This window comes from Hirundo rustica, chromosome 18, assembly GCF_015227805.2.
Source record: "Hirundo rustica isolate bHirRus1 chromosome 18, bHirRus1.pri.v3, whole genome shotgun sequence".
Classification (NCBI taxonomy): Eukaryota; Metazoa; Chordata; class Aves; order Passeriformes; family Hirundinidae; genus Hirundo; species Hirundo rustica.
The window spans coordinates 3,857,172-3,869,760 of record NC_053467.1 but is presented as its reverse complement, the minus strand read 5'-3'; the positions used below and the strand labels follow the sequence as shown (position 1 = coordinate 3,869,760).

The window sequence follows — 12,589 nt, the reverse complement described above, 5'->3', positions numbered from 1 at the left end:
AGCACAACAGCACCATCCAGAGGATAAACGCTGCTGGCTCTGCCTCTCCCACCACGCGCCCTTTCCCCACATTCGCAGGATAGGAGCTTTATTCCAGCCGGGAGCACTGCAGGGCTGCGTTCAAGTTACCCTTGGGTAATGTGATAAACGCCAATCACTTGTTTTAAAATTTGAAAAGTTTAATAGTAAATAAGATGGTTATAAAAATAGAATTAGAGTAAAAAAAATTGAACAGTTTTAGAGTTAGGACAATACAAGACAATAAAAACAAAGTTACAGACGTCTGGGTGCCTCTCCCGAGCCACAAGCTCTGAAGAAGGACCCCTGCTAACAAAGGACTATCTCTTAAAAGCAATAGCCTGTTGAATATTCATATATTTTATACATGATGCATAAACTTGATTTAAACAAAGAACTGTCTCTGGTTAGTATCACTTTTTCTTTTAATCTCTGTGGCATTCTCAAGGCTGAGAGAGGCAGGAGGAGTTGGTTTCTTCTGATAAGGAAGTAGGAAATTCTTTTTCTCTGAAAGATTTACGTCTTCCTGTGGTTGGTGTGATAAAAACTACATTTTAACTACAAAACATTTACCATACTATCAAAATATTAATACCACATTAACAATTAGCACAACATAACACATACAGTAAATATCTTGCGTAGAGCCATATAATATGCACTTTTCACAGGTAAGCAAACGTGGGCCATTGCAGTAATAAAGATCTCCAGAAAGAACTCCATTTGGAGATGTGCTGAGGCCGTTTGCGCTTCCCCAGGCTCATCTCCCCCGGCAGCAGCATCCCTAACGACTCGCTTCAATGCTTGGAAAGTCACAGCCCCCGCAGCAGGTTTGGCAGCAGCTCCTCATGGAAAACAAATCAATTATCCCCTTCCTTTGAGACAAATTAAGATGAAACAAACTATGAAATACTTCCACTTCGTGTTTATTGTTCCCAGTGCAATTTAGCAGTTGACAAACGGGAGCGTTCCCAACAGCTGAGCACACGGTGACTCACGACAGCAAAACCCTCAATGGCTGCATTCCTGACCTACTTTGGGAATTAAGAAAATATTTCAGACAGGAGAATTTCCCCTTTAGGTTAAAAAAAAAAAAAAGAAAAAAAAAAAGGTTACAGCTATTCCAGAAGTGTTGGCTGGGATCCAATGACTGGATGAGCTGAATAAGATCTATTCCAAGTTTAAAAAAAGAGAAACAACAAAACAAACCACATGGTTTTCCATGTTTTGCTCTATCCCTGTCCTAGCACAAAGTCATATTTCAAATCCACTGCACTGGCACTCCATCCCCATCTCCACCAGCACTCTCTCCCCATCTTTAGGAATTCTTATCTGCTGCTGCTTCATTTAATTTGATATTTAGACAGGACTCACAAGAAAGATGATTCGTAGGACATGTCAAAATCCCTATGAACACTCACTTTTGTGAGAAAAACTTCAGTCATATTATGGAGAAAGAATTAAAAAACCCAAATAGCACTCAGCTGCCACAACCATAAGGTAGAAGACACCACTGTTCATTTATGTTGGTCAGAAAACTTCCAGAGAAATGCAGGCAGAAAAGGCTCCAGTGCTGAAGGGGTTACTTTTTATACAGTCCTTATATCAAAATGTGATTCACCAACAAAAGTAAAGGCAGGAAAGGTGAAGCTGCTTTCTTAAAATAGGAGCTGCTTGTGCCCCACACTCACAGCCTGATTACTGCCCAAATTCCCTATAGGCACCAGGTACAAAAACTTTCAGAACGAGTTCTTTCACCTTCCAGGGGAAATTTTATCATCTAAAATAGATTGTTACCCATATGATTTTTGAACTTTGTTCCTTTGTTCTTATGGGGATAAATCCTGATTATTTTAAATTAATTCCCTGCCTGGCAACAGTGATTAAGAGACATGAGGGACTGGAAGGGCGAGGCAGGAAGGAAGTAGTGGGGTGTTTTTTTAGTGTTCTCACTCCAAACCTGGTCTGGAAACTCCTGCTTGCTCTCCTCTGGCAGGTATTAGTGAAGAATTTTGCCTTTACTTCATTCTGATAAATACCCTTGAGGAATTTATGTCAAATATTTGACATAGCTTGCAGAAAATGCCAGAATGCCCAGAAAATCCCAGAACAGCACAGGAGGCAACACAAGGTGGTAAATAACCTTGTAGATGCAAAAAGCAGAGGGTTCATGGTGTGTGGGGGGCACACTCCTTCCCATCTACAATTATTCTCATTTTTTTCCAAGAAAAAGACAGTGCCAATCCACCTCTTCTCTTGCAGAGACTTTAATAGCAGGGACGTGCTGGGACAAGCCCAGCTCCCTGAACTGACACCAGCTCGAGAGGTGCAAACAACTGCAGTCACATCACAGGGCACAAGGTTCACCAGTTCCAGAGGGAAACCATGCAAAAAGCTCAACAACCTGTAAAGAAATCTGAGATCCCTATCCAAGCTACCTGCACAGCCAGAAGGGAATTCTGCTCATTTTTATCTTCCCTTGCCTTTGCCTGCCCCACATATTGAAGTTCCTTTATCAAATCATTCCAGATTTTTTTTAAAAAAACCCTGGCTCTCCAATGGATGGGGATGATGTCTTCAAGTCGAATTATCTGTCCCCAGGCTGAATTTTCTCACCTTTTATAGACATAACTGATGTCATCAGGTAACTCCTGATAACTTCTACAACAGAAGATGCTAAATGAAGAAAAGGCAAACTTTTGCTTCTTGTCCTCTAAAATTCACCCAAAGGAAGCAAGCATTGAGTAAAATTACATCACCCAAATAAACATGCATTAGGTAGGCAGTGAATGTGAATTATATAGGGGTGTTCACATGAATTTTATTGCATAGAAGAGGTAACTTTTTGCCCTTTGGTGTGCTCCATGTGTGGAGACCTCCACCTCACAGCCTGCGCACAATAAACTTGGGTCTCCTTGATATATTCAAATAGGATTATCCGCGCCTGGGCTGAATTTCCTCACTTTTCATAAATCTAACTGATGTAATTAAACAACTTCTACAGCGGAAGTTGCTTAATGAACAAAAGAACTTTCGCGTTCCAGGGTCAACACAGGCGAATTCATGTGAATTTTACTATACAAAAGAGCTGACTTCTCAGCCGTTGGGCGGTTTGATTTGTGGAAACCTCACCCGTGCGCTCTGCGCAGAATAAACAATGTTTATCCTCAGCCAGACTTTGTGTCCGTGACTAGAGAGCTCCGAAGATCGGAGCCCTCAGGAAGCCCACAGAGCCCCCACATCACGCTCATTGCCGCCATCGCCGTGAGGGCGGGGCTGCCCGCGGCTCAGGCAACGGCTGTGTGACGTCACACGTAGCACGTGACGTGCAGCGTCGCGCACGCGCGCTGCGGTAACGGCCGTCCTGGCGCGGCGCCAGGCAGCCCCGCCCCCGCGGCGGGGGGTACGGAGGGCGCACAGGGACAATCCAAGCCCGTTCCGCGTTGCCGTACGGGAGCCCATTGTGGACATGTCCATCCAATGGCGATCGTCACTTGTTGCCATGGCAGCGCGGGCCCGCGGCCGTGGGGAGCCTCCGGTACCGCTGTCCCCTCCCGGGGACCCCTCAGTGTCATTGTCCTGTCAAGGGCACCCCCTGGTACTGCTGGAAAACATACCCGTTTAAAAATTTTTGTATAACTTTAGTCAAGGGGTTTTGTTCGCCGTTGCCCCGGGTAAAAGAATTTTAAGTTTCTTTCCAGGGCATTGTTGCACCAGGTGGGGCCTGATGAACTCAACACACCAACAGACAGGGAGTAGCCCGAAAAATAAAGGGCCAACAGCGGCCATGAATGGAACGTCAGCGGCCATCCACGAAGATCTACCCCAGACTCTGCCTCTGGAGAGTGGAGACTTTTTTCCTCCAGAGAAGACTGATACGAAAATCAAAGAATGAAGATTTAATTCACATCAGAAGCGAAGAAATCCAGATCCATTAGGAGACCAAATACTAAGAACTATGCAACATGGGAGCAATGAAAACTGACCCAATAAGTTTCTATCAGTTTTGACTGTATAAAAGATCTGAAAAATCTAGTAAAAGCCACGTGTCATGGACTGATTCTCTCTGCACACCTGGGCTCTGTGTGAATGAGAAGATTTCTGTGGTACATCCTGGCCAGAACAACATCCTGGCCAGATAACAATGCAATGCCTTGACTCCCTAACTTTAAAAATGTTAGAGGGTTTTTGTTTTCCTGCAGTTTCGGTAGCAGTACTGCTATCCCCTCATGGGGACCCTGAGTGCAGCCATGGCATCATGGGGACCTGCAGTGTGGCTGTCCCCTCCTGAGGACCCCTCATTGCCATTATCCTCTCACAGGGACCCCCCAGCACCGCCATCCCCTCAGGAGAACTGTGCCCCGTGCTGCCATCCTCTCCTGGGGACCCCCAGTGCCTTGACAAGGATCCCCCAGTGCCACCATCCCCTTTTGGGGTGGAACTAGATGACCCCTAAGGTCACTCCAACACAAATGAGTCTGTGATGGATTCTGTGATTCTGCAATTGTTTAGTGGACAATACCCAGAAGTGGAGATGCTGCTGCTGCAGCAGCTGGTGAAATTTCCTGTATAAATATTGATAAGTCCAGCAGGAGAAGTGCCTCAGGAGCTGCCCAGCCAAATCAGGACATTCCCCATGGCTGCAGGTCCCTCCCCACCACCTCCACGGGCCCACACGGATGTGTCCTGTGGGATGCTCTTCATTACAGCCTTGCCAATGCACGTGGGGGAATGCACTCATAACCCCTGGGTTTTACATCCTGACACCCCTTCATTTCATGTCTTGGGCAGAGGCTTTTTGATTTATCTTCATTTCTTTCTTAAATTTGAGCCTAGTAAATAACAGGTTTTTCACCACTGTCCTGTTGTCAGCAGCATCTGAACATTTTGGTGACGATGCTTGGAGCTGGTCTGGACAGGACAGGTTTAATTCCAGCTGCTGTCCCTTGTACAGTAATATCATTGCTGGCAAAATCTGAATTTGGAGGGTTTGAGGATTTTTTTTTTTCCTGCCCCACAAATGGTCCTATTCAGAGAAGACCCAACCATAACAAATTTTGGAACTAAACTGTGAAGTCTGCAAGACAAAAACTAAAAATCAACTACACAACTACACTTTATCTCTCCTTTGCTTGCTTTCATGCAGAGTTATGGAAAATATCCTGATTTCAGTTTTGAGCTAGGGACAAGCCCTATATATAAGTTTTCTACATTTTCCCCTTTGCACAGCTTGACAAAGTAAACTCTCCTAGGGACACAGCAAGCTGGTGTGATATTTCACATCATGGGACTACTTTTTCAACTTCATTCATTCATGTTGAATATGAAGAGGTGATTTTCAGACATTAAATTTAAATTAAGTAATGATTGGTAGGAAAATCAGCTTGATCTCATTGTCAGTATGCCTTGACCTAAGTGAAAACAATTAAAAGATAAAATGATTGTTAAAAGTCTAAAGTGTCTGATGTTATAGAACACATTGTACTGGGAGACAGCAACCAGATAACGAGATATTAGGTTTCTCGCACTGAAGAGGATTACACAAAATAAAGCAAAATGATTTTTTAAGTGATCATTCCCTAAAACTGGGTCAGAAAATGTTGCCTCCCTTTGTGAGCAGTTATTAAAACCAAGAAAATCCTTCCTGATAAGAAAGTATTTAACAGGATTTCACAGGAGATAAGCACACCAGAAGACATTTGGTTATAATTAGGAATGCTCATTGATTTACTCTATTCAAACCACCAAGGGCTGATCAAGACTGTTCAAAATACTTGATAAAATTCACAGAGATTTCCTAAGTACATAGTTTCCCACATAATTTTGCACGAGAAGAGCAGGAGCTGAGGTGGACACAACCATCCTTGTGATAAACTCAGCAGCCTTTCTGTGGTCCTTTCACCAGTGTCAGGAGATGTTTGTGTTTCCAGGTTGGAGTTTGCTGCTGCTTCCTCAGGCATGAGGATAATCTCAGTGAGGTCAGCCGGAACCAGCTTGGATTGGTTTCAAAAATCAGCATGAAGGAGGATGAAGCGTTCCTTCCAGGGACATGAGGGGCAACGTTCAGAGCACTGGTGCCTTGCTGTTGGCTGTTTGTTGTCTCACTGTAGGGCTGGAAGCCTCCCTGCCAAGAGAGGTTGTGCAGTCTCCATCTTTGGAGCTTTTCAAGACCCAACAGGATAAAGCCCTGAGTAATCTCACAACTGACACTGATTTTAGCAGGAGGTTGGACTACAGGACCCTTCAGCTTGAGTTATTCTATTATTTTCATCCATTTTACACCTGTCATCTTTGGCTTTCTTCGGATGTCAAACTGAGAAAGACTAGGCTTGAAAGTTCATTTGCATAAAGCATGGCCTGAAAAAAAGTTGTGAGTTTAACTGCTTTGTGGGACTGAGACATATGACTAAGACAGAAAAAGGTAAAAAATTGCTGTACGAGATGATAGCTCTGCAAAGAGAAACTATTAAAAGGCTGAGGAGTTACAAGTCTTTTGAAATATATTATCACCGGCCTATATGTGTTTACAAAACAAACTGGAACTGCAAAATAACTACTGAGATACTTTTAAAGCACTACGGCCTCCAGTGTCCTGCAGAACACGGGCCAAGATGGCTTTGGGGCACAGCCTGCCCTGGCTGCAGGTTATATATCATACAGTCTGAGCTGCTCCTTCATGTCCCCTTCAGACATCTCTCCAAACGTGTCACTTTTTTCCTTCATCAGTCTGAAGATGGCAGCCAGCTGCTCTCTCTGAACCCTGTCGAGAAGAAAAGGAGAAATAGGAATAGCCAGTCCAGGAGCAAGAACACCACTGTCAGACGAAACACCGAGCCAAAGGCAGGCCACTGTACAGAGCTTACTGGCTGCAGGAAATCTGTCCTTGTGAGATAAGGCAGAGATAGCCTCTGGTTCTCCTTCCTCTCCCTTCCCATCTATCCCATCATCCTGCACGTCTCTCTGCAGCTCCCTAAACGTGGAGATAAACCTGCCTGCTTTAGCACTGGCTTTGGAGTTCCTTATCTATGCTCAAACGTTCAAGATAACTCGGCATGTGGAACTTTATAACGTCCCAATTTAGCAGGCTCCGTAATGAACCTGGATTAAGATTCAACAGCCCAGTGTGCTTTCCTTCTGTGATGAGAGGATGTAGATACAGAGTAATTTAGGAATAGCTGTTAAATTTTAAATGCATATCCTAACTTAAAACTGGAGAGCAGACTACGTCCCAGTGTGGACATGACTTTAATCAGCCACTGGAAGATAAGATAATGGAGAGGAATTTGCTTTGATTTGAGTTTGTCTGCCAATGTCCAATGGTGAGATGGACCCCGGGAGCCAGTCCAGCAGTGAGGTGGTTCCTGTGTAGGCAGAGGCTGACCAGTGGATCACCTAACTCAGATTTTTAATCCCCAGGCAGTCCCGTAGTAGATGATTAACGCCCTTCTCCCCTTAACAGAAGATATCTTGTTTTTTCCCTACCCCAAGTCAGTTAACCATTGTACATCCCCTGAAGATTGGTATCTGTGAGAGGGCTTTATTTATAGGAGGTCTTAAATTGCTCATCACTGAGGGATACAGGAGGGTGGGCAGCACTGGAGTGCCATTTGTTTGCAGGTAGCTCATGAACTGATGTAACTCTACAAAATTCCTTTTTGGGGCAAGATGAATGTGCACATGGCTCCAGGCAGGGCTGGGTGAGGAATGGAATGTTCCCTCTGCCAGACTCCTACCTGATTGGGATCAGGCTGCTCTATTGCCTAGCACATCTCATTCCTGACTCTCCCGTGGGAGATGAGAAAACTGATGGGGATGTGGTGCTTTATGGCTCTAACAAGGCAGATGTAGTTCCTGTTACTTCACGGCTCATTTTGTCCCTGCATGAGTGTGAGGCCAGAGCTCAGTGACAGCTCAGAGCACAGACCTGCCACAATCCCAGCTCCTCCTGCTTGTTCAGCACCCTTAGACTTCCCATGGGCTAAAACCACAGAATCTGGTTTTTACTCCCACATGGTCACGCTGTCAAAGAGTCCCCTTTCCTGCCACAACCAGTTTCCCACACAGGACTTTAAACCATTTAATTAATCCATTTAAATGCATGCCACTGGACAACCTGGGGTAGTCTTCCTGCAAGGCCTGTGGGGACGAGCTATCAGCTGTTCCAGTAACAGGAGGGGCAGTAATAACTATTGACAGGCAAAACCAGGGCACAATCTTTGCTTGAAAGGACAGCATCAATGCACCAGCAGCCACCACACCACAAACGAGATCAGAGGAAGTCAGGAATGAACAGAGGAACCTTCTTCCCCTGCTCCTGAGCTTCTGCTCTGCATTTTCCCATCTCCTGGGCTAAGCCCCAGCAGAAGCAGGAACAGCAGCCTGTCTTCTCAGCACTGCTGAAGCAAACAGAGCAGGAAAAAAAAGCAGATCCTGGCTAAAGCAAGCTCATTTGCCAGTTCTTTTCTATTGCAATTAAAATGCAGTGGTCCTACAGCCAAACATGCCCTGATAATGATGTGGGATCTTTTGCTTATGGAAGCCTGGATTTGTCTCTCTCTTCTGTAATGTTTTGTGCTCACAGGAAGAGCATCCAGCTGCTCTTTCCAGACAAGAGGAAGGGAAGCAGGGTCATGAGCGATCAATATTTTATTTTAGATCACTGCTGGGCACCAGAGGGCACGTTGCCAGTCTGGTGTGGAGAAATTCAATACACAGCTTGGCCTCCTGTGTCTGCAGTGCATCCCAGCTGGGAGTGCTCACACACATCTGCATCCCTCCCTCCTTATTTCACAGACATCAGTGCTGCTGGAACCTCTCCAAAGGCCCATTTCCTTGTCTCCAAAATCAGGATCACAGACAATATTCACTCTCTTTTTTTGAAACACAGCATCAATGAATTTTGGCTCTCCCCTCAACTTTAAATATCGTGACTGTGCATTTGGAAAACAGAAAAATGAGCTGTTACTGCTGTTACTTCTTTGCACTACATAATCTACTCCAAAGGGACAGTAAAACAAAGATAAAGAGAGAAAAGAGCCTGGGAAGGAAGAGTAAGGCACCATAAACATGAAACTGTCTTTGAAGAGAAGCTTCTCCTATCAGAGGTGATTGTGCTAAACAACCTTGTAGTGCTTCAGCTTGGTTTGGGTTTGGGTATTTTTTTGGATGAGCTCAGATCAAACATACCCCATTCACAATTAAAATCATTCTGTCTTCTCATAAATGCTGTCCTCAAATCTACTTGGACTCAGGAGGTCAAACAGGATTTTACTTATTGCTAACAAAATAGATTAATTAAGGATTTTTGAAGCAGCCTAATTCTTCTTCATAGGCAATTACATTTGTATATTTAGCTCCCTTAGGTTCTTTTTAGACATTTCAGTCCATGACTCTGACAGTTAGCTGGAGGTTTGGGGCAGTAAGCCATAGTGTCCAGAACCAAAAGTGTCCACAGCAGCTGAAATCCTGGGCAGAGCTCTGCATTGGGAATGTTGTTAATTGCTCTCCAGCCAAACAAGACCAGGATCCTGCTGCAGCACTGTGTTGCTTCAGCAGGAACAGGGGAATATCCCTGATTTTCCCTCTGATCATTTATGGGAATGTAATCATTTATGGAATAAAAGTCATAGGAGGGCAGAATGTACCTCTAACGTAAAATCCAGATTTTCAACACAAATCTCTTGAGGAGGAAGTTCTGAGCTGCTGGAGGTAGGGAGGACAAGCACGAAGCAAATAAACTATTCAAAGGTTTATTGGACCAAACGAAGGCAATTTTTACAGATTCAAGCCACTAGAATTACAGTCCTTTGTATAAGAGCCACCATCAGATACAAAACAAACAAAAACAGACAAAAGTAAAAAACACCCAGACAGCCATTTGACTTGAAGAAAGAGCTTGACTTGCTGCCACTAGCGAAAATCTGGACTTAACTACCGACTTTGCTGGATGTACATATTGCCATGTAACTCAAACACAACGGATATAAGGCATTCTTTGCATAGTTGGGTGCTTGGGACACAGTCAGCCAGCCAGCACCGAGGGGAGACAGCGGCTGTGCCAGCGGGATGTTGAAGCAGAGGGTCCAGATGTGCCTAAATTCATACGCAAACCACTGAACACGCTTGCAGTTGTCGGCTGGGAAGGGGCAGCCCAGCCTCTTCTAAAGCTGAAGCCTCTTGCTGTTCTTTAAACGAGCCAGTTTATGAAGAATTTGCCAACCCCAGGCGCTGCAAAGGACAACCGTGTACAGGGTTTCAAGTATTGTCTGCATAGGAATTAAAAGGGGAAAAAAAAAAAGCCTGTTGGGTTCCTGATATGTTTGCAGTGTTAGCCAAGAGGCAGTGACAGAGAAGCTTTGGAGGACACATCCCCACCCAGCCTGGTGTTTCTGTAACATCACTAAAGGACTTGAACCCTCTTCTCTCTCTCAAAAACCAGCTGGGTTTGATTTAAAACCGAGTATGTGACCGGCAAAAATCATCTGCTCTGCGTGACAGAGCTGAGGGGCAACACTGAGCTCTGGCTGCCATGGACCAGCAAGAGAAGAGGGCACTGGCACAGCAAGCAGGCAGAGCAATGGGTTGTGTGCCTCTCCCAGGACCTCCACTATCTCATCCTGAGCCAGAGGGAACCCCCGATCCCTTAGCTGCCTCCTTCGCTCTCTCCTCTTGGGAGCTGGAGTAGGGAAAAGTGAGGATGCAGATAATACCAGCAGCCAGAGCCGTGGTCTCTCCACCGCAAGTGGAACAGCTAAGCTATCAAACTTTGTCACTTCTTGAGTCTCCTGTCTACCTGCAGAATCAGCTCTCTGCTAAAATAACTACAGAAGCAAGATTTGAGTCAGCCCAGCCACCGTCTGCCATCCCTCACACGAACCCCTCCACCCCTCGGAGTAAAGCAGCTTTGCACAGCATTGGAAATCACAGGCAGTTTCCAGCCCCCAGCAATAAAGAGGAGTTTGGCCCCAGGACAAAACAACTTGAGATTCTGGTACAAGGTCTCAGCTGGTCTGAGAGCAGAGCTATGGTTTGCCCAACCGAGGAAAGGAACAACACGGATTTCATGGTCTAATATATGTAGCAAACACAACTAATAAACTCGTTGCATATTTAGTGTTCACTTTGGGTTTTGTTTGGGGGACAGGGAGGAAGGGTCTTCCCAGTCCCCCAAACACAACTCAAGTCACTGCTTGGGCCCAGCCCCGATCCGTGGAGCCACACAACAGGGTATCCTCAAACTTGACAGGAGTTTTTGAAGAACTCAACTTCAGACCAAGGGGGGATCCCAAGTTTTGAGGGTTTATGGGTTTCTCTTAAGGGTGTGTTTGGTTGGTTTTGGTATTTCTCTCAAGCCTTTAATGATGCCAAGGGATGCCTTTAGGAGGAGGCTAGGGACAACTTCATATAGTCTTCAGGTCTGCAAAGAGAAACAGGGAGAGAAATCATTTCAGTCATTTCACCCCTCAGGCTGGTTCATTATTATTCACATAAACAAGCAGGGAGAGCCCTTGGTGGGTGTGTGTGTTGGGGGGAAGGCAAGGCAGCTTCCCCCTCAGGGCAGGACAAGCTGCTGTTTGCAAACCTCATGCCTCTAAGAAGGACTTTGCTTCATCAACTGCAGCAGGATGGTCGAAACCCAATCGGGAGTGCAAATCCTCTTGTCTGGCACCAAGCTAAGTTACAGCCCTACTGAGCTACTAATAAGAACTGGAGAAGCCAAAGTAATTAACACGGTGAGGGTTACTGCCTCACTGTCCTGTGCAGAGCCTCCTGGGGCTGCTGGCACCCTTGACCAGCCCAGATTCCTCTTCCCACCTGTAGCCAGATGAGCCAGGAGCAAGTGCTGATTTCACAGGGCTGTGTGCCTGAACTGCTCGACCTTTCTCTGTCTTTCTACAGATTCCGTTCAAGGGAAGGAGGTAAAATCCCCAAATTCCCTGCAGGTCACTTCCTTTTGATGGGAAGCTCTCCCAGTGTCCCAGGGAAGGAGGGTGAGATGTGTTTAATGTGTGGGGACATCCAGGCACTCCCTCCAGATCTTGTTAGCAGAGCCAGGGTCTAAGAAATACGGTCCCTTGTTCTCAGCTGAAATCTTCCAGACATTCTGCCCTTACTGCCCCAGCATCTCTCATGGGTGAACCATCCACGTCAGGAAACACCCGACAGAGGCTGGACAGCTGCCCATGGACACAGAGACCTGCACTGGGGCGGAGGGAAGCTACAACACACATCACCTACCCTACAAACACGTACAGACACACCTCATTCCTCCTGGATTCACTAGGCTTCATGGTCCATAACATCTGAGCCACTTTTGGACATCCCCTACTCCCACCAGCCATGGGGGAGGGTGAGAAACAGCCTCATTTCTTCCTCTCTCTTCTGCAAAACCTTGCCTTCTCCAGCAGCAGCTGGTGACCCGGATCCCGGATGGGAGATGCTGGGGGAAGCATCCCGTGGGACCAGGGTTACTGGAGCAACGTTGCCGAGGCTCGGTGGCCGTCCCATTCGGACAAAAAAAGGGAATTTTCCGGAGTGGATAATCGCTCTGCGGGATTCGTGGTGCTGAGGA

At 45.9% G+C, this 12,589-nt stretch overlaps 1 protein-coding gene across 1 annotated transcript in view; it reads right to left on the bottom strand.

Moving 5' to 3' along the window:
- Positions 1–5,309: 5,309 nt before the first annotated feature.
- Positions 5,310–12,589, bottom strand: part of MXRA7 (matrix remodeling associated 7) — a 28,428-nt gene continuing 21,148 nt past the window's right edge. Inside the window, exon 5 of the mRNA XM_040081671.2 lies at positions 5,310–6,778. Within this exon, the coding sequence (XP_039937605.1) occupies positions 6,664–6,778 (115 nt within the window). The 3' untranslated portion in view covers positions 5,310–6,663. The remainder of the gene's footprint in view (positions 6,779–12,589) is intronic.